Source organism: Netta rufina (genome assembly GCF_964035555.1).
Source record: "Netta rufina genome assembly, chromosome: W".
NCBI lineage: Eukaryota > Metazoa > Chordata > Aves > Anseriformes > Anatidae > Netta > Netta rufina.
Genome location: NC_140139.1, coordinates 6,808,096 through 6,830,974, shown reverse-complemented (window position 1 = coordinate 6,830,974; position 22,879 = coordinate 6,808,096). Strand labels below are relative to the sequence as shown.

At 44.1% G+C, this 22,879-nt stretch overlaps 1 protein-coding gene across 1 annotated transcript in view; it reads right to left on the bottom strand.

The window, feature by feature from the left end:
* The window catches only part of LOC311220846 (very low-density lipoprotein receptor-like), a gene marked incomplete at both ends in the record, with an annotated part of 163,118 nt that overhangs the window by 108,027 nt on the left and 32,212 nt on the right, over nucleotides 1-22,879 (bottom strand). Inside the window, one exon of the mRNA XM_084304489.1 lies at nucleotides 20,444-20,623. Within this exon, the coding sequence (XP_084160615.1) occupies nucleotides 20,444-20,623 (180 nt within the window). The remainder of the gene's footprint in view (nucleotides 1-20,443; nucleotides 20,624-22,879) is intronic.

Sequence of the window (22,879 nt, the reverse complement as noted above, 5' to 3'; positions counted from 1 at the left end):
CAAGAAAGACCTATGGAATGAAAAGATACATCTGCCTATTAATCCTGTCCTGTTAAATCCTTGTCCTGTTAAAGGACAAGGGATAATGATGAGAATGCTTGTATGCTAAAGTATGGGGATCTGAGTGTGACACAAATGTTATGGAATAAGGGGTGGAGGTTGTACTGGGTCTGGCTGGAATGTTAACTTTCCCGGCAGCAGCCCATTCAGTGCCGTACTCTGTACTTGTAGCTGGAACAGCAGTGTTATCACACCAGTGTTGTGTCTACTGCTGAGCAGCAGTGGCACAGCATTGGGCCTTTCTCTAACCCTCCTAGGGGGTGGGCAAAAAAGTGAGGAGAGAAACATCACTAGGGCAGCTGACCTAAACCAATCAAAGGGATATTCCATACCATGTGGTGTCACACTCAGCAATAAAAGGTGGAAACAGGAAGAAGAGGGGAGGGGTGGGCTCTCGTTGAGAAGACGTCGGTCCTCCTCTCGAACACCGGCTGCGTGCGTTGAGGCCTTGCTTCAAGGACGTGGTCAATCATCGCTCATTTGTGGGAAGTAGAGAGTAATTTCTTTCCTCTGCACTTCCATATCGCTTTCATTTATTTTGTTTGTTTTCCTCCCTTTTTCCCCTTTCCCTTTTATTTCCCCTTAGTTAAATTGTTTAGTTCATGGTAGTCTTTATTTAATTATTATAATTATTTCCCTTTAATTAAATTATCCTTATCTCAACCCGTGAGTTGTTCTTTGCTTTACTTCTCCCCCTCCTTATCTAAAGGAGGGGGAGTGAGAGAGCGGTTGTGGGGTTTAGCTGCCCAGCACGGTAAAACCACCACAGCATCTCTCCACAAATCCTGCATAAAATGTTTCTCTTCTTTCTTCCCTTCCCAGGACAATTCAGCTTCCTTTAGGATTTGGACCTATTTTTAATGGGTCTGATTAATTTCCTTACTGGCTTCTCTCATAAAATAAACTTAGGGAAAGACCCCTTCATGAGTTATTTCACCTTTCATATAGGAGTTTCAATGTTTTCAAATTACAGATGCAGATCATCATTCACAGTGTCCTGAAATTCTCATCTCGTTAACAGGACCCAGACTCCTTTCTCAATAGTCCAGTGCATTACCTCTAACAAAAGAGTCTATCTGAAACTCATCTGAGGTTCCCCAGTGAGGACTGATAAAGGTCTCATTCTTTTCTGCTTCTCCTAAAAGTAAATTTAGGTCAGCTCTAAATATAAATTACATTCTTGCTTCTGTTTATTTGTGCTTAGTTTACTTTAGAAATATCATTTTACCTATTATCTTAATGTGGTATGTCTTTGTTTCTATGTACAGCCTTTTCTTTTTTTTTCGCTCATCATCACACTGCTCACTTTAATAAAGGTCTTGCGTAAATTATTAGTTTTTACCATGTTCCATGAACCTGCTTATGGGTAGCAACATGAGGTGACTCCATTATGTCTAAATCACTTTGCTTCTTTGGTGAGAGTTCTATTTTCAGAGAGGCTGCAACCATAGCTAGCATTTCTGGCATTCATGCAGTGACTGGCTGCTTGCCCCAGAGGTCACTTGCCCAGTCATGTCTTGTGCGTTTCCATCATAAAACAGATGTCAGCTGATCAGGATCAGGATCTGGTCTCTCCTACGAGGAGTGTTACAAAAGAAGGAAACGGGAGTACAGCTCATGGTTCCCACTTATCATTTACGCTTTTGACTTTCCATTTCCTGTTCATGATCTTGTTGATTAATTTATCTGGACAGACTGCTGTACCTATGCAGATACCAGCAGAAGGTCACATGTGGGTAGGAACTGCTTGCAGGTATAATTCAAGATCAGGGATGTATATGAGACCTTTGTATTGCAGGCTGCCTTGTACAACAATATTTTTTTTTAGTACAAAAATCACCTGAGACATACCTGGTGCTATGAAGTAATTCAAAACACAAATTAGTAAAAGGAAAAAGTTATGCTAGGGCTAAGTCATGATCTTACTGATGGGGACTATTCCTTATATGTTTTCACTGATGGATTTACTGCTTTGAGATATTTTTTACTCTAGTATAAGAAATGGACTACTTCAAGAATACACATTTTCATTATAATAACAATTAATCAGGTTTCTTCTTTCCTCCAACAATAAGATATCTTTTTTACCTGTATGACAAACAAAAAACCAAACAAACAATAAAATAAAGCCTCAAAGAGCAGAAGATGGTTGCTTGTTTTCCAGACATTGACCATAGTAAACTGAGCAGTGAAAATTACGCACATTGCAATTGCTGGTAATAACTGGATGGTTTCACCACTCCACACATTATTCTCCAAAATGAACAGAAAATGTGATTGTAATGGATATATTCTTGCTCCAGTGAGCTAGGTAACAATATCAAACTTAGACTGCTTAATGCAAGTAGTTCCTGTGTGAGAAAGTAAGTTGTGTTTTTGCAGTAGAGAACTAATTTTCTATATTAAAAGGTAGTTGTGTAGTCATGTGTTGGGTCTGTCTGGGCTGGAGTCACCTTTCCCTGCAGCAGCCCACATAGTGCTGTGCTCTGCACTCGTAGCTGGAACAGCACTGATATCACTCCAGTGTTGTGTCTATTGCTGCATAGTGCTGGCACAGCATCAGGACTCCTTCCAAGCCCCCAGGAGCCAGCGGGGAGGGGGGTGGGCAAGTGATGGGGAGGGGACATTGCCAGGGCAGCTGACCTAAACCAGTCAAAGGGATATTCCATAACACCTGATGTCACACTCAGCAATAAAAAGAGGGGCTCTCGTGGAGGAGGGGGCTGTTCCTCCTGAACAACCACTACGCGTTTGAGGCCCTGCTTCCCAGGATGTGGCCGAACATCGCTCGTTGATGGGAAGTAGAGAATATTTTTTTCCCTTCTCTCTGTGCTTCCGCGCGGACTGATTGTTTCTTTTGTTTCTTTTTCTCCCCATTCCCTTTCCCTTTAATTAAACCTTTCTCATCTCAAACCTCGAGTTCTCTGTGTTGTATTTTCTCCCCCTTCTTCTTTGAGGAGAGGGGGAGTGAGAAAGCAGTTGTGGTAGAGCTCGGCTGCCCACCTGAGTAAAACCACCACAAGTAATAACAAGGAGAAATGCTAAGTAGATGCCTCTGTCCACAGCAGCACATCAGGAAGAGCTGGGTATTAAGGGTTCCAAGAGTCAGCAGGGTGGGGTTGGAGACCCTGGGATTGTGCCTAAAGGTAGCCCTTTGGAGAGAATGATAAGGATTTGGAAAAACAACTCAAAAACTAAGAAAAAAGATTAAAAAATGGTTTGATATTGTGTAATTGTCTGGCCTAAAAAGCTAATAAAAGGAACTTCAGTATTTTGGCCAAAATACGGGTCTGACGAAAATTCAGGCTTTAAATTTATATGTAAACAATAAGGTTCCATTTTCAGAGGAGGAATCAAGTTATGTTCCCTATAATCCTAATATTGCACCGGAGGCAGTGGCAGCTGCTCCAGGAGGGGAGACAGGGACTGCAAATGACGCTGTCCATGGAGAAGTTGCACAGGGGAGCGTGGAGCAGCAAGAACGGAGGCAGAGGGGTCCCGGCAGGGCCTCAGGGCTGTGCAAGGCTGACGTGGGGCCGCTGCCACTCCACCCTTACCAGCAGAGAGATTAGGAGTTTTAAGAAGGAAATGGAAATCTTTACGTGAGTGCCTAGCAGAACAGTCAAATCCATTTCTAAGGCCTAATTTGTATTCCTGGGGGGGAAATGTCAATCTTAATTATGTTACTCACTGGAGAAGAATGTTCAGGAGGGGAATGATTTGCCAGGCAGCTATGCAAGAATGGGAAATGTGAGAAACACTCCATAGCCAATAACTTAGGCTCAAGCGAGGATCTCAGGGAAGTTGTAATTTATTCGTGATTGCAATGGCGGGCGCCCCACAAGCAGGAAAGAGCGCATCTACTGGTTCCAAAACACAGTTTATATACTTTTTGATGACAGGACCCTCCCCTGTTTCCCCACTGAGTGGGTAATCCAGGTACACAATCTATCTGATGCTTCACAGACAATGCACGGCCTTCAGTTGCCAGCCTGTTAAATTTCAAGTTTCTTTTGACACTTTTACTGTTTAAAGTGGTAATATTTCTTCACTTATCTGACTTGACTTAACACCGTGATTTTCTCCTAATTGCTCTAAGGAGTCCGGTTGTCTGCATTTTAAAAGGTCACCTGCTAAGCTTTCTTATCACTGCAAGCATATCTCAATACCACATTCCTTCCTTCTAAACAATGTGTCCTGGTTTCAATTAGGACAGAGTTAATTTTCTTCCTAGTAGCTGGTAGAATGCTATGTTTTGGCTTAGGATGAGAAGAGTGCTGATAACACCCCGATGTTTTAATTGTTGCAGAGCAGTGCTTATACTAAGCCAAGGACATCTCAGCTTCTCGCTCTGTCCTGCCAACGGCCAGACTGGGGGTGCAGCAAGAGCTGGGAGGGGACAGACCCAGGACAGGTGACCCAAACTAGCCAAAGGGGTATTCCATACCATCTGACGTCATGCTAAACAATATATAGGGGTGGCTAGCCGGGAGAGTGGGGCTGGGACTGCTCAGGGTTAGGCTGGGCATCGGTCAGCGGGTGGTGGTATGCAATTGCATTGTGCATCACTTGTTTGTACACATTATTAGTAGTAGTACTGTTATTGTTATTATTATTATTGTTATTATTATTATTATTTTTCTGTCTTATTAAACTGTCTTTATCTCAACTCACGGGCTTCACTTTCCCGTGATCCCAGAGAGGGAGGGGGGAGGGTGAGCGAACGGCTGTGTGGTGTTTAGCTGCCGGCCGGGTTAAACCACTACAGTCCTTTTGGCGCCCAACGTGGGGCTCGAAAGGTTGAGATAACGGCAGATCTGACCAGAGTGTGTTAAACTAAAATTGGTATAAGTATTAGACCTTCTTAATAGTTACTTGTCATAATGCTGATTGCTTTAATCTCAACTCTGCTGCGCCTGTTTTCAAAATTGAGTATTATAGCACATTATTTTCCTTATGTGCTCTCTGTCATGTTGTTTATCCTCTCCGGGCCCTGGTTTAAGATCATTATGGTACTGTGTGTTATAACAGTGGCTTATGAGGCGGAGAGATATCTGGTCATGACTCTAACTTGGTATTTGTACTCAATAACGTCGTTGATTCTATACTTTGGAAACCGTATCTCAGAAACTATTAGCAATTATACCTGTTGCATTTTTCATCAGGGAGCAAATCTGAGGAGGGGAAAGGGGAAGATATTTTTTCTTACTCGATCACTCTCCCTTTCTCCTTCACCACCCTCTTATCCTCCAAGCTTGTTACAATAGCTCTCCAAGATATTGAATATCCTTGGGATACTGAGACCAGCATGGTCTTGTTGTTATGCCTCCTGAATGCACTTCAGGTTTTGCTTAAAGTTAAACAACTACTTAGGAATCTCATCCGGAGATCTGGAGGCAGGATAGTTGTGAGTGGCAGGGAGTATGGGAGGATATGGGCAGGCATCTAGAGCAGTGGGCACCCCCAGTGTTTTGGAAATTCACCCCTGAACAACTGTAAAATCTTAAAAAACTGGCAGAATGCTTGAGAAAAAGGTGTCATTATTCTGGCAGTTCCAGAGTGACACAGATGCTGGGGCCTGGCTCATGCCTATCAAGCTGCAATTGATACTATCAACTTAGTGACAGACCCTGAGGCCACTCCAAGTCCTATGACAGATCCAACTCCGACCCCTACGATGGACCCTGCAGCCGCTCCAGCTCCTGCAGCCACTCCAGCTCCTGTGGCTGGATCAGAGAAACGAGCTGTAGCAGTGCAAGTCGCACTTGCACAGACAAGATGAAAAAATGGTATAGGGATTCAGGTCGTTCAGAATGCAAAGTCTTCTGCCAAGTCTAGGTATAGAGACAACGATGCTGGGCCATCATGGATTCAGCAGGAGGAAGATGAGGATGCTGAACAATCAACAGTAACTACCCGAAACCTATACCAGTGTGAGCTACGAGATGTGCGAAAAGATTTTGGTTGTTGCATAGGTGAGCAGATTGTCACCTGGCTCCTCCGTTGCTGGGACACCGGAGCCAATTGTGTGGAATTAGAGGGCAGGGAAGCCAGACAGCTGGGATCCCTTGCTAGAGATGCAGGCATTGAAAAAGCAATTGCAGATGGAGCACAATCTCACAGCCTCTGGAGGCGTCTCCTCTCAGCTGTGAGGGAAAGGTATCCCTTCAAGGAAGAACTTGTATGTCTACCAGGCAAGTGGACCGCTATGGAGAAGGGAATCCAGTACCTGAGGGAATTACCATACGGGAGGTGATTTATGAGGACCCAGACCTCAGAGAAACATCCATAGATCCAAATGAAGTCAGGTGTACACGACCCATGTGGCGGAAGTTTGTACGGAGTGCACCATCATCATATGACAGCTCATTGGCAATAATGGCCTGGAAAGAGGATGAGGAACCCACAGTGGATGAAGTGGCTAAACAACTTCGGCAGTATGAAGAAAGTCTCTCCTCTTCCTTACAGGCCTGCATCTCAGCTGTGGAGAAACTTTCTGAAGAGTTCCACCAACTTAAAGAGAATCTATCTTCCTCCCCACCTGAACCAACCAGTGTCCACCAACTAAAAGAGAACACTTGGGAGAAACTTTCTGAAAAGGTTCACCAAGTTGAAGAGAGATTATTTTCCTCCCCACCTGTACAAAGCAGCGTCTCAGCTATCAGGGGTAAGCATTCATCCGCACAAGGAAGACGATATGGTGGGCACACACCCCGTGCCACCCTGTGGTTTTATTTACGAGACCATGGACAGGACGTGAGAAAATGGGATGGAAAATCTACCGTGACCCTAGAGGCACGGGAATGTGAGTTGCAAAAGAAAACAATCGGGAAAAAGGGATTCTCTGAAAAGTTTGCTGCTCCAACTTCCAGCAGACAGTCTTTCAAACACAGAAACGATATGGCATCATGCTAAACAATATATAGGGGTGGCTAGCCGGGGGAGTGGGGCCGGGACTGCTCAGGGTTAGGCTGGGCATCGGCCAGCGGGTGGTGAGCAATTGCATTGTGCATCACTTGTTTGTACACATTAGTAGTAGTATTATCATCATTGTTGTTATTATTATTATTGTTATTATTGTTTTTCTGTCTTAATAAACTGTCTTTATCTCAACTCACAGGCTTTACTTTCCCGTTTCTCTCCCCCATCCCAGAGAGGGAGGGGGGAGGGTGAGCAAACGGCTGTGTGGTGTTTAGCTGCCAGCCGGGTTAAACCACGACAGACATGAAAAGTGACACAAATTGATAGCAGTCTTGTTGCCATCAGACTGTAAAAGAATTAAAATGAAGGTAGATGTACATGTTAGACTGAATACATACCTAGCCAAACGTCCGACAGGATCCAATAACAGCTACTGGAAAGGGGAAGAATAGGGTAACTTTGTAGCAGTATTACAGTCAACATACCCTGCCAAATTATGTAAAAATGCATTTGCTTCAATTCAATACTCCCTTTACAAGATCATTTGTGATTGTCAGTAGGACTAAACCTAAACACAGAGAAACAAATGACACAGACTCGAATGGCTCTCTGGAGTCAGGTCTAGATTCCTGCAGCTATAAGCAGAAAAATTAAAAAACTAATATATCTTAGTCCATTTTGTTTTCAAGTTTCTGAAGTAATCAAAAAATATATTTTTCCACTGCCAACCTAAGTTCATTTACTACTGAACTACTTGCTTTTGTAGTCACGCTGATCTTCAGTTACAAAGCTGAGCTCTCACCTGAGCTTTACCCTTGTTATCCATATTCAGCTTCTTTGTTAGCCAAACAAGCCACATTATTTTGTTTTGTCTAGATGGACTTTTCTCTCTGATACTTCTGCTCCTGTCTTTCCTGAACAGGGATATACAGAAGCAGAACTTAGCAGTACTTTATGCAGAGGAAATAACCCTTTCCTCTTTCGCTGGAAAGGCCTCACTTGAGATATCAAACAGCATTGAATGAGATTAACTTCTTTACTGACTGAGGGTAGAAATCCTCTCTGTTAAAATAATAACTAGCGTCCTTAAGACTGTTATAAATGGCTCAGGATTCAAATTAGGATTAAATAAAAAAATAGGATTTATTGAAAGAATATAAAGGAATAGAGGTAAGCAAACAGCGCTGGGTGCACCGGGAGTCTCCGCTCCACCAGGACGCACACCAGTTACATCAAGCAGCTGATTTTTATGCTCCTAGACTAATACATATTCATTACTACTTCTAAAAAAATAGATTATTATAATTAGCTTCTGGGGTCCAGTCCCTCCTACTGGAACATGCGCAGTCTCCTCTGGGGGTCTCTTCTGGGGGTCTCTAGGGGTCTTTCATGCTGAAGGCTCGTAGTCTTCCTCTCCCCCTTTGTACTTACTGGGCACCATGCCAAGTTTATAGAACATGCTCTGCAAGTCTTGTCTCCCAGCCGTCCTCAGCTTCTTTTTCCTTCCTCTTTATCTCTCGGCCCCCCTAACCAGATACCAAAGATCCGCATAGTATCCCATAACAGTCACTAGTTGTTATCAGTTGTTCTGAAACTCCCAGACATCAAACACAAACAGCTTTCTTATTTGACGCTTCACGAGTAATTAAAACATTCTTCCCCAGCCATTCACAGACACATCTATAGCAGTGTTAAGTTAATCTCGAAGAAGACAGGAAAAAAAAGGCTGTAACTGTTAGAAATAGAAGTCCGGAATAACAAAAGCAAACAGGTTCATAAATTTAAGGAGTGTTTTCTGAAGACGTGATAAATTGACTAGAATGAGGGGGAGACTGGGACACACTGCATCTGTGGTTCAAGAATTAAATTGCCAGTGCAGGGCCCAGAGGCAGACAGGATTCAAACAGAATTGTTCTTTATGGACACGAATTGTTAAAACATTCCTCACAATCCCTTATCTTCTTTTTAATATCAACAATTCGTGTCACTTCTGTTGTTAATAACTGGATTTCATCAGTCCGTTCTTGGAGGGTCCAATTCTTAAACATCATAATTGACATATCCCCTTCCTTTTTTAATGAAGTTATTACAAATGTACTATTTATCACCTGGTGTATTAATAATGTTAGACAAGGTATCATACAAGGTATAAACAATAACATCATTACACCACATAACAATAAAAATAACACTCTTTTAACCCATGGTCCAGCAGGCAGCCATGAAAATAAATCCCACTCCATATCCTTCCAGGTTTGTCTTTCCTTGCTCACCTGCCCCCCCTCCTTCTCTGGGATGGGAGAGAGAAATGGGAAAGTGAAGCCTGTGAGTTGAGATAAAAACAAGAAGATAATAACAATAATAACAATAATGATGATAATAGTACTACTAGTAATAATGTGTACGAAACAAGTGATGCACAATGCAATTGCTCACCACCTGCTGTCCGATGCCCAACCTAACCCCGAGCAGTCCGGCCCTCCTCCCAGCCTGCCTGCTGGCAGGACAGTGAGAAGCTGAATTTGGTTTGGTCCTTGGCTTGGTGTAAGCACTGCTCTGTAAAAATTAAAACAATTAAAACATCATCATATTATTAACATTCTTCTCATCCTAAACCAGAACATAACATTCTATCAGCTACTAGGAAGAAACACCCTTTTTATCAATCTTTAAACAGCAATTACTAAAGATAAATTTTCCACAGACTTCTCTTTCTTGTGCTAGTAAATAATCCAAAGCTAGGCAATTTTGATACAAAGCAGTTCTCATCATTTATAACTATTTCTATTACAGCTAATAACCTAATTATTCTATTAAGTATATATACTGGGGTCCTATAGTCCCAGGATCTGTCTTCTGCCCACGTAGCTGGATCATAATAGGCAAAAGCCTTCAGTCAAGGAGTTAGGCCCGCTTTCAGGGTCAATTCAGGCTTGTGTTACCGTTCGGCCTGTCAGGGTGATCCAGCTCCTGGAAAATGATCACAATTTTATATAGGTTTAAAAAAGAGGTTTTTTATGTTATTTTCTCGGGACAACCTGATCTTAGTGTGGGAGAAGTCCGGTCGAGGCCCTCTCACTCGGCAGTCAATACCCATAGGGGTTGCCTCCCTCGGTAGACCATACACACCGCAGTGGAGGGTCCTGCCCCGGTCTTGCCTTCTCCCTTTTCTCCCTTTAGGCTTGTCCCCTTTATTTGGCATCCTTAATTCATGCAGAGCCTCGTTGCCAGAATATTAGTTCTCCCTTAGCTTGAGTTTCAGTTTCCCAGGAGCGGACTCAACCCTCCAAGTTTCAGTAGTTACTGGTCCTTTTATTCTGGATGCATGGGTCCCTTTCTGCAGTTCTCACAGCTGTTTCAGTAGTCAGTAAAACAAGGTACAATCCCTCACATCAGGGGTTCAGTGATTCTTCCCTCCCATGGCTGCTTGTTGAAACACTTTCTTTTTTATCTTCTGACAAGTTAAGCAACGGTTATGTAATTTGCTTTGCCGTAGCAGGATTCATCTGATAGCCATGGCTACATTCACATTTGTAGCCACCTTTCAGGTTGATACAGATTTGACTACAGATACCAGGGTTTTGGCATTCATCACTATCTCCACAGTTTCCCAGCTGGACAGTCACATTCATTTATGTTGCATTCCTTCAGGGGCTCATCACCCCAGTCCTTGCAGTCTCTCTGCTGGTTACACACTTTATTGATATCTATGCATTCTCCACTTCTGCAGTTGAATTTGCCAGGCCCAGAGCACTGAATAACATTGTTACAGTTTGCTTCATCAGTGCCATCCAGACAGTCTCTCACACCACTGCACTGCCTACTCCTATGGACACAGTTCCCATCTTCACATCTGAACTGGTCTGGCCTGCAGGTCCAGGAAGGGCAGTTAATTTCATCACTTCCATCCTTACAATAAGGATCTCTGTCACATTGCCACAATTCTCTTCATCTTCTCCACTGTCACAGTCTTTTTCACCATCACATTTCCATGACACTGTTCTCATATGACACAGCTCAGCACTTTCGTCAGACCCATCTTCACAATCCGGATCCCCATCACACTGCCATCTGTTTGGCACACACTGAACACTGTTGCACACAAAGTCAGATTCAGCACACATCTTCTTCACACAAGCACTCTCGTCACTGCCATGTGAGCAGTCTTCACATTTTGCTCTAGCACCGTCGGCAGCAGTGCACAGTCAGGCGAAGGCGAGCAGCAGGCATAGCGCCCCGCACCGTCACCTGTGTCACTTATACTACTCCTATTACCCATGCTGTTAGTGTCAGTGGCATCCTCCTTTTCTTTTTGCCACTGACCATTCACCACAACTGGATGAGACACATGATTACTAGTTAGGAAAGAGAGTGTTACCGTCTGCTATACGGCTGCAGGCAGTGCCAGCTGCAACCTTAGGTTTGTGAAAGAGCCTGCCGGTGGTCATTTGGCAGTGTAATCTGCGTCTCTGCACTCCTGCCCTGCAATAGAGCTAAGTCGTCATTAGTAATGGTTATAACACCGATCTGGGGACGAATAGTCTTTTTTGCATTGCAAGATAAACCTTTTATAAAAAGAATGCTAGAGTGAAGCCGCTGCTGCCGCTGCCTCCATGGTTACGTCAGACAGGCTGCAGGGTCCTGATGTCCGCCCCTCTGCTCTGTGCCAACTCTCCACACGGTGAGAGTCGACTGCCGGTCTCCACTGACGCCTCTGATCTCCCGTAGCAACTCGATCTCGGATGTCCTGAAATTACTTCAATTTCCCCGCGTTTTGCAGCTTCTGTCAGGTCTATTCTTTTTCTCTCAGAGCCGTCCGTGGCTCTGCAGCGTCTCTCAGGGCTCTCTCCGTCCAGCGGTAGTCCCTCCGTAGTTTCTCTGGTCTCCCAGCGCCGCTCCAGTCTCTCGGCGCCGCTCCGGTCTCTCGGCCTGTTCAGGTCTCAGCGAGTCCAGGTCTCGGCCTGTGCGGGCCTCATATGTTGCAGGAAGCACAGCCGAAAGCACCAGTAGAGTCAGATCATGCTCCTGCCTTTTTCTTGTCACAGTCAAAACATTTAAGAGCAAAAATAGGATACACAGGATACACAAGATACACCGGGCCCATATATTAGGCACCACCACTCAAAACTTGGATAAAATAACACTTCTTTTCAGTCTGTCAAGCACTTCATTCGTCTCTGCCCACTCCCCTTGCGGAGAGTACGGAACCATGGATCGGAACTCTGCACTCGCTTTGCAGCAACGCTGCGTCTCACTCACACAGCACAATCGCACACGGAGGCCTCCAGCACATCTCATTCATACCACAGGAATATAATTTAGAACGATAACCAACCAAACAAGTATTGTCTCTGACTGTGTTCTTTGTGAAGTGACTTGTAACACTTTGTTTCAAACCCTTACATTTACACAAATACTTTCAACACAAAATACATACAATATGCAAATATTACAATATACAAAATGTCAACAAAAAATACATACATAAAAACACATACAATTATTAACACTCCAGTTAATATCCCTCCAGCAGCCGAAAACATACCGTTTGTCTGCAGTTTCAGGAGATCTTTGCTCCTGCGGTGAGCAGCTGAGAGTGGAGTCCCCTCCGAGCAAAACACTCAGGGTGCACCTAGGGGTGTCCACGCTGCAGCAGATCCCACAGCTGAGCAGAGTGTCTTCTGCCTGGCTCTCCAAAATGACTCACAGAAAGCTGACTCCACAATCCGTAAGATTGTAAAGTAGGTATGTTTACTCAATTCTATGCAGCACAGGGCGGGTAGTCCCGCCAAAGTCGTACACGCCTAATGTGGCAAATTGCTTTAGTAAAGAGTTACATATACATGAACATTCCTATACATATTCCTAACCTGTCCCTTTGTGAACAGTCCTCCTTATCTCAGACCCCTTGATTAAAGTCTGAACCATGAGGTTGTTTTTGATCTGGTTCTCGGGGTCTGAGAGGCTCCTGTTATCTGGAGGTATAAGTGCAGCACAGGCACAAATGTAGCACATATTCATTCTTAATCAATTGCTCTCTAATTTCTAATTCCAATGTTTCAGCTTGCTCTTTTCCGGATCCACGGGTATTCTACTATTAATGTTCAAAGCCTGACAGACCCCGTCCTCCGTGGATCAAAATACATGGGGTCTTAAGGGTTCTTTTGGTTATTCTGTCATAAAATACTGGATCATTTTTAATTTACTCTTTAATTTTCTGGGGCCCCTATTGTTCCAATTTCTAATCATTATTCATAATGGACTTTTTGGTCATATATCTGGTAATTTGCTCCCTTTCTGGTCCTTGGTCTTTGATTTTATCTGACCCATCCGGGAATTTTACTAGTGGCAATTCCCACAGCCCTTGGTTGCCCCCAGTGAGAGTGTCTTGCAGGGGGTTTAGGACCTATCACCCACCCACGTATCACTCCATTCACCAGCCCCCCCCGACAGGAGATTAGAACCAGTGAGAAAACAAAAAAGACCTCCACGCTGACTTTACAAGTCTCAGTTACACTCTCACACACAAACACTGGCAACCGCACCTTTACCAAACCGGACGGTATCTTACGAATCAGTCGTCTTCATCCAGAGTCCAACTGGACGGTATCCACAAGCATCTCTGCTGTCTTCGTCTGGGATCGAACCAGACGGTATCCACAAACGACTGTCGTCTTCATCCGGTTCGATTCCGGACACCGGAATCCAACCGAACGGTATCCAAACGACCCTGTCGTCTTCGTCCGGATCTTCGCACCCAGAATTACAGGCAAAAAACAGCCGGCAAGTGAGCTCAAAAAAAATCAAATTCTTTGCTTACCTTTATTCAGGTTCAGGATGGCATTAGTCCCGATCCGACTCAAACAGGAGCCACCAAATGGTGGGGCGCCTCTCCTAGATTAAATCAGAATTCAGGAACTATAGCCATCCCGGACGAGCCCCCAAATTGTTATAAATGGCTCAGGATTCAAATTAGGATTAAATAAAAAAATAGGATTTATTGAAAGAATATAAAGGAATAGAGGTAAGCAAACAGCGCTGGGTGCACCGGGAGTCTCCGCTCCACCAGGACGCACACCAGTTACATCAAGCAGCTGATTTTTATGCTCCTAGACTAATACATATTCATTACTACTTCTAAAAAAATAGATTATTATAATTAGCTTCCGGGGTCCAGTCCCTCCTACTGGAACATGCGCAGTCTCCTCTGGGGGTCTCTTCTGGGGGTCTCTAGGGGTCTTTCATGCTGAAGGCTCATAGTCTTCCTCTCCCCCTTTGTACTTACTGGGCACCATGCCAAGTTTATAGAACATGCTCTGCAAGTCTTGTCTCCCAGCCGTCCTTCAGCTTCTTTTTCCTTCCTCTTAACCTCTCGCCCCCCCTAACCAGATACCAAAGATCCGCATAGTATCCCATAACAGTCACTAGTTGTTATCAGTTGTTCTGAAACTCCCAGACATCAAACACAAACAGCTTTCTTATTTGACGCTTCACGAGTAATTAAAACATTCTTCCCCAGCCATTCACAGACACATCTATAGCAGTGTCAAGTTAATCTCAAAGAAGACAGGAAAAAAAAGGCTGTAACTGTTAGAAATAGAAGTCCGGAATAACAAAAGCAAACAGGTTCATAAATTTAAGGAGTGTTTTCTGAAGACGTGATAAATTGACTAGAATGAGGGGGAGACTGGGACACACTGCATCTGTGGTTCAAGAATTAAATTGCCAGTGCAGGGCCCAGAGGCAGACAGGATTCAAACAGAATTGTTCTTTATGGACACGAATTGTCAAAACATTCCTCACAAGACTAATACATATACCAGCTGATCATGCTGGCTGTAGTTACAGACAAAATTAACAACAACAAAAAAAATAGCTTCAAAATGAGGGCAGATTTCCAGCATATATCCCTTTTACAGGGGTCCATTTCTAGCCATGAATCATTAATTAACTTTGTTAATATGTCTGAAGAAGTGCAAATGTTTTAATGAATAATTAATAAATAAGAATTCATTCAAACCAATTGCTTTACAGAAGTATAAAATTCAAGTCACTAAGTGTTCCTCTTATTTTTTTTTTTTCTTTTTTTCTTTGCAAGGGAGGCTGAGTAGCATCTATGCTTCACTACTTTTCTTTCTGTCTTTAGGAAACTCTGTATTCTTTTTACAGCTATACCTGGTAAGTGATACTGGGGAATGTGACTTTGTATCCATCAAACTTTTAGTTGCTACCTTCTAAATGTTCTCTATGGTATTAAGCTTAATACCAAAGTATCAATATAACCAAATATTAATTTTTTTTTCATATTTATTACACTTATTGGCTTTAATTATTGCCAGAATTTCTGGCAGGTAAGTGAAAGAAATTGAAACAGTGACAAAAGATTGGTTAGAGCATCAGAATTAGGTTCAGAATGTCTCTCAAATTTACTGAACTACTTGTCTCTTTAAACAAGCCCTTTTACTATTTTAACAAATAAGAATCATGCCTAGTACTCTTTCTTATCATCCATGGCTAACAGTAATTGTAAAATCACTGAGCTGATACCAGAAGCATAGCAGTGCTTGCATGTAACTCAGAATTAATGCTTATACCACTTTAATGCAATTAGTTACTTATCAATTTGCTACAGTATTAATTAAAGGTTTTTTTTTTTATCAAAATACGTCAAACATGAGGAAAAACATAAAATGAAGGAAGCTCTTTGCATACATTTGAGATGAAATCATGGCCTCATAGAAAGAAATAGGAGTGTTGTTCTTGTCTGCTTTTTTTAGGCCTGTGTGTATTTTGAATTTTTGTGCTCTTTCTATATCAACAACATCAACAAAAAAAAAGATCACAGAATCACAGAATCAAAGAATCATCTAGGTTGGAAGAGACCTCCAAGATCACCTAGTCCAACCTCTGACCTAACACTAACCAGCCCTCCACTAAATCATATCACTAAGCTCTACATCTAAATATCTTTTAAAGACCAAAGACCTCCAGAGATGGTGACTCAACTACTTCCCTGGGCAGCCCATTCCAATGCCTAACAACCCCCTCAGCAAAGAAGTTCTTCCTAATATCCAATTTAAAAGATATTTGCTTTACCTATAACAGCCTCTAGGAATATAAGCAGTCTACATTAATGATGTATAAAAAACAGTTTCCAGGCCCACTAAAGTAATCTTACAAATGAAAGACAACCTTATAATACTAGAAAATGATTTTAAAAGCATAGACCTCTTCTGTTCTGAATACTTAATAGATTTCTTGCAATACCAAGATCCTTAGAAGAAGGGTTTCTATATACTGCCTTTTCTTAGATGAGATGCAAATTCTTTGAATACTCCTATATGGGTCCTGGCTTACTCCTATCAAACACTATTTAACATCATCCAGCACCTTGAAGAGAGGGAGGAAGTCTCTGAGTCTGATGACCAGATAACACATGCTGTGGCTGACCCAGAGGACCAACCGACTATGGTATCAGTTGCTCCCATAGTCAAGTTAAAACAATGGAAACGGAAGTCAGCTCATTTAGTGAGGAAAGAAGCTCCTCCTAAGGATGAGGGAGAAGAGGAAAAGGCAGGCAGCTCTAAAGCAGCGTCATCATGGCAACATCAGGGAGAAGAGACTGAAATCATAAATCAATCAGAAACTACTCGATCTCTATCCTTGAGTGAGTTGTGAGAAATACGAAAGGATTATGGTCATCATCCAGGTGAGCACATCCTCACCTGGCTGCTTCGATGCTGGGATGCAGGGGCCAATAGCCAACAATTAGAAGGCAATGAAGCCAAGCAGCTGGGATGCCTCTCTAGAGAAATGGTAATTGACAAAGTAACTGGGAAGGAGGCACAAGTTCTCAGCCTCTGGAGGCGACTCCTGGCAGCTGTGAAAGAAAGATATCCCCATAAGGAAGATATGTATATCAAGTAGGCAAGTGGACCACTATGGATAAAGGTCTCCAGCATCTGCAGGAATTAGCTGTGCAGGAGATGATTTATAGTGATTTGGACAATGCCCAGACACCTCAAGACCCCGATGAAGTCCAGTGCACAACATCCATGTGACATAAATTTGTGCGGAGTGCACCATCAGCACGTGCCAGTACGCTGGCAGTAATTAACTGGGAGGAGAGGATGGGACCAACAGTGTATAATCTGTCCTGCCAGCTTCAAAAATATGAAGACAATCTCTCTGCTCCGCTACAGTCCTGTGTCTCAGCTGTGGAGAAACTGTCCGAAAGACTTGACCAACTTGTAGAACGAGCATATCCATCCTCATCTAGACGGAGTGATATTTCAGCCACTAAGAATCAGCATTTTGCTTTCACTTGGAGGGGCATCCAATACACCTGGAATCGACTGCCCCAGGGGTGGAAAAAAAGCCCTACTATTTGCCACGGACTGATCCAGTCTGCACTGGAACAAGGGGGAGCTCCTGAACAACTGCAGTCTGTTGATGATATATTCGTGTGGGACAACACAGCAGAAGAAGTTTTTGAGAAAGGGAAGAAAGTAATCCAAATTCTTCTGAAAGCTGGCTTTGCTATTAAAGAGAATAAGGTCAAGGGACCTGCACAGGAAGTCCAGTTCTTGGGGGTAAAAAGGCAGGATGGACATCGCCATATTCTGATGGATGTGATCAATAAAATAACAGCAATGTCTCTGCCAACTAGAAAAAAGAAACACAAGCTTTCCCAGGCCTCGTGGGATTCTGGAGAAGGCATGTTCCAGGCTATAGTCAGCTTGTGAGTCCTCTATATCGAGTGAATCGAAAGAGAAACTATTTTGAGTGGGGCCCCGAGCAACAACAGGCCTTTGAACAAATCAAACAAGAAATAGCTCGTGCAGTAGCCCTTGGGCCTGTCCGGACTGGACCAGCTGTGCAAAACATACTTTACACTGCAGCTGGGGAGCATGAGCTCACCTGGAGCCTCTGGCAGAAAACCCCAGAAGAAACTCGAGGTCGACCCCTGGGGTTCTGGAGCTGGGGCTATCGAGGATCAGAAGCCAATTACACCCCAATTGAAAAATAGATACAGCATAAGAGGGTGTTTGAGCTGCCTCAGAAGTTGTGGGTACAGAGGCACAGCTCCTCCTGGCACCGCGGCTACCTGTGTTACACTGGATGTTCAAAAGGAAAATTTCCACTACACATCATGCAACCGACGCTACATGGAGTAAGTGGATAGCGTTAATTACACAGCGGGCTCAAATGGGAAAACCTAATTGCCCAAGAATCCTGGAAGAGGTTATGGACTGGCTGAAAGGAAGAGATTTTGGAGTGCCATCAGAGGAGGTAACCCATGCTGAAGAGGCACCACCATACAATGAGTTGCCAGAAGACAGAAAGCAGTATGCGTTGTTTACTGACAGATCCTGCCGTGCAGTAGGGAGACATTGGAAATGGAAAGCTGCTGTGTGGAGTCCCACATGACAAGTTGTGGAGGCCATGGAAGGGGAAGGTGAGTCGAGTCAGTATGCAGAAGTAAAAGCCATACAACTAGCCCTAGAGATTGCCGAAAGAGAAAAATGGCCAGTACTGTATCTCTACACTGACTCATGGATGGTGGCAAATGCTCGGTGGGGGTGTCTGCAGCAATAGAAACAGAGCAACTGGCAGCGCAGAGGTAAACCTATCTGGGCTGCTACCCTGTGGCAAGATATTGCTGCCCGGGTAGAAAACCTGGATGTAAAAGTACGTCATGTAGATGCCCACATGCCCAAGAGTCTCGCTACTGAAGAACATCAGAACAACAAAGAAGTGGATCGAGCTTCGAAAATTGAAGTGGCTCAGGTGGACCTAGACTGGGAACGTAAGGGTGAGCTGTTTGTAGCTCGATGGGCCCATGAAACATCAGGATATCTGGGGAGGGATGCCACTTACAGATGGGCTCGTGATCGAGGGGTGGACTTGACCATTGAGGCCATCACACAGGTTACCCATGAGTGTGAGACCTGTGCTGCAATCAAATGAGCCATGAGGGTAAAATCTCCCTGGAACAGGAGGAGATGGCTAGGGTTTCAATATGGTGAGGCCTGGCAAATTGACTATATCGGACCACTCCCAAAAACTCGCCAAGGCAAACGGTACATACTCACCATGGTAGAAGCAACTACTGGGTGGCTGGAAACATATCCAGTAAACCATGCCACGGCCCGAAACACTATCTTGGGCCTGGAAAGGCAAGTGCTGGAAAGGTGACGTGCTACACCAGAGAGAATTGAGTCTGACAATGGGAGTCATTTCTGAAATAATCTTGTCACCTCCTGGGCCAAGAGGCATGGTATTGAGTGGGTGTATCACCTCCCTTATCATAAACGAGCCTCTGGGAAGTCTGAGAGGTGCAATGGATTATTAAAGAACATGTTAGGAGCATTGGGTGCTGGGACGTGGAAACATTGGGACATAAATCTACCAGAAGCCACTTGGCTAGTTAACAACAGGGGGCTTGACAGCCGTGCTAGTCCTGCTGAAACAAAACCCCTACACATAGTGAAAGGAGCTAAAGTCCCCATTAGTGTGTGAGGAATGTTTTAACAATTCGTGTCCATAAAGAACAATTCTGTTTGAATCCTGTCTGCCTCTGGGCCCTGCACTGGCAATTCAATTCTTGAACCACAGCTGCAGTGTGTCCCAGTCTCCCCCTCATTCTAGTCAATTTATCACTTCTTAAATTTATGAACCTGTTTGCTTTTGTTATTCGGGACTTCTATTTCTAACACTGCTATAGATGTGTCTGTGAATGGCTGGGGAAGAATGTTTTAATTACTCGTGTGTCTGGGAGTTTCAGAACAACTGATAACAACTAGTGACTGTTATGGGATACTATGTGGATCTTTGGTATCTGGTTAGGGGGGGGCGAGAGATAAAGAGGAAGGAGAAAGAAGCTGAAGGACGGCTGGGAGACAAGACTTGAAGAAGATGTTCCGTAAACTTGGGATGGTGCCCAGTAAGTACAAAGGGGGAGAGGAAGACTACGAGCCTTCAGCATGAAAGACCCCTAGAGACCCCCAGAAGAGACCCCCAGAGGAGACTGCGCATGTTCCAGTAGGAGGGACTGGACCCCGGAAGCTAATTATAATAATCTATTTTTTTAGAAGTAGTAATGAATATGTATTAGTCTAGGAGCATAAAAATCAGCTGCTTGATGTAACTGGTGTGCGTCCTGGTGGAGCGGAGACTCCCGGTGCACCCAGCGCTGTTTGCTTACCTCTATTCCTTTATATTCTTTCAATAAATCCTATTTTTTTATTTAATCCTAATTTGAATCCTGAGCCATTTATAACAATTTGGGGGCTCGTCCGGGATGGCTATAGTTCCTGAATTCTGATTTAATCTAGGAGAGGTGCCCCACCATTTGGTGGCTCCTGTTTGAGTTGGATCGGGACTAATGCCATCCTGAACCTGAATAAAGGTAAGCAAAGAATTTGATTTTTTTTGAGCTCCCTTGCCGGCTGTTTTTTGCCCGTAATTCTGGGTGCGAAGATCCGGATGAAGACGACAGGGTCGTTTGGATACCGTTCGGTTGGATTCCGGTGTCCGGAATCGAACTGGACGAAGACGACAGTCGTTTGGATACCGTCTGGTTCGATCCCAGATGAAGACGCTTGTGGATACCGTCCAGTTGGACTCTGGACGAAGACGACTGATTCGTAAGATACCGTCCGGATGGGTAAAGGTACAGTTGCCCGTGTTTGTGTGTGAGAGTGTAACTGAGACTTGTAAAGTCTGCGTAGAAGTCTTTTTGTTTTCTCACTGGTTCTAATCTCCTGTCGGGGGGGGCTGGTGAATGGAGTGATACGTGGGTGGGTGATAGGTCCTAAACCCCCTGCAAGACACTCTCACTGGGGGCAACCAAGGGCTGTGGGAATTGCCACTAGTAAAATTCCCGGATGGGTCAGATAAAATCAAAGACCAAGGACCAGAAAGGGAGCAAATTACCAGATATATGACCAAAAAGTCCATTATGAATAATGATTAGAAATTGGAACAATAGGGGCCCCAGAAAATTAAAGAGTAAATTGAAAATGATCCAGTATTTTATGATAGAATGACCAAAAGAACCCTTAAGACCCCATGTATTTTGATCCACGGAGGACGGGGTCTGTCAGGCTTTGAACATTAATAGTAGAATACCTGTGGATCCGGAAAAGAGCAAGCTGAAACATTGGAATTAGAAATTAGAGAGCAATTGATTAAGAATGAATATGTGCTACTGTGCTGTGCTGCACTTATACCTCCAGATAACAGGAGCCTCTCGGACCCCGAGAACCAGATCAAAAACAACCTCATGGTTCGGACTTTAATCAAGGGGTCTGAGATAAGGAGGACTGTTCACAAAGGGACAGGTTAGGAATATGTATAGGAATGTTCATGTATATGTAACTCTTTACTAAAGCAATTTGCCACATTAGGAGTGCATGACTTTGGTGGGACTACCTGCCCCGTGCTGCATGGAACTGAGTAAACATACCTACTTTACAATCTTACTGATTGTGGAGTCAGCTTTCTGTGAGTCATTTTGGAGAGCCAGGCAGGAGACACTGCTCAGCTGTGGGATCTGCTGCAGCGTGGACACCCCTAGGTGCACCCTGAGTGTTTTGCTCGGAGGGGACTCCACTCTCAGCTGCTCACCGCAGGAGCAAAGATCTCCTGAAACTGCAGACAAACGGTATGTTTTCGGCTGCTGGAGGGATACTAACTGGAGTGTTAATAATTGTATGAATTGTAAGTGTTTTTATGTATGTATTTTGTGTTGTATTTTGTGTTGAAATTTTGTATATTGTAATTTTTGCATATTGTACGTATTTTGTGTTGAAAGTATTTGTGTAAGTGTAAGGGTTTGAAACAAAGTGTTACAAGTCACTTCACGAAGAACACAGTCAGAGACAATACTTATTTGGTTGGTTATCGTTCTAAATTATATTCCTGTGGTATGAATGAGATGTGCTGGAGGCCTCCGTGTGCGATTGTGCTGTGTGAGTGAGACGCAGCGTTGCTGCAAAGCGAGTGCAGAGTTCCGATCCATGGTTCCGTACTCTCTGCAAGGGGAGTGGGCAGAGACGAATGAAGTGCTTGACAGACTGAAAAGAAGTGCTGTTTTATCCAAGTTTTGAGTGGTGGTGCCCGGTGTATCTTGTGTATCTTGTGTATCCTATTTTTTGCTCTTAAATGTTTTGACTGTGACAAGAAAAAGGTAGGAGCATGATATGACATGCTTCCTGCAACATATGAGGCCCGCACAGGCCGAGACCTGGACTCGCTGAGACCTGAACAGGCCGAGAGACCGGAGCGGCGCCGAGAGACTGGAGTGGCGCTGGGAGACCAGAGAAACTACGGAGGGACTACCGCTGGACGGAGAGAGCCCTGAGAGACGCTGCAGAGCCATGGACGGCTCTGAGAGACACAGAATAGACCTGACAGAAGCTGCAAAACGCGGGGAAATTGAAGTAATTTCGGGACATCCGAGATCGAGTTGCTACGGGAGACCAGAGGCGTCAGTGGAGACCGGCAGTCGACTCAGTCGACTCTCACCGTGTGGAGAGTTGGCACAGAGCAGAGGGGCGGACATCAGGACCCTGCAGCCTGTCTGACGTAACCATGGAGGCAGCGGCAGCAGCGGCTGTGCTGCTTCACTCTAGCATTCTTTTTATAAAAGGTTTATCTTGCAATGCAAAAAAGACTGTTAGTCCCCAGATCGGTGTTATAACTATTACTAATGACGACTTAGCTCTATTGCAGGGCAGGAGTGCAGAGACGCAGATTACACTGCCAAATGACCACCGGCAGGCTCTTTCACAAACCTAAGGTTGCAGCTGGCACTGCCTGCAGCCGTATAGCAGACGGTAACACTCTCTTTCCTAACTAGTAATCATGTGTCTCATCCAGTTGTGGTGAATGG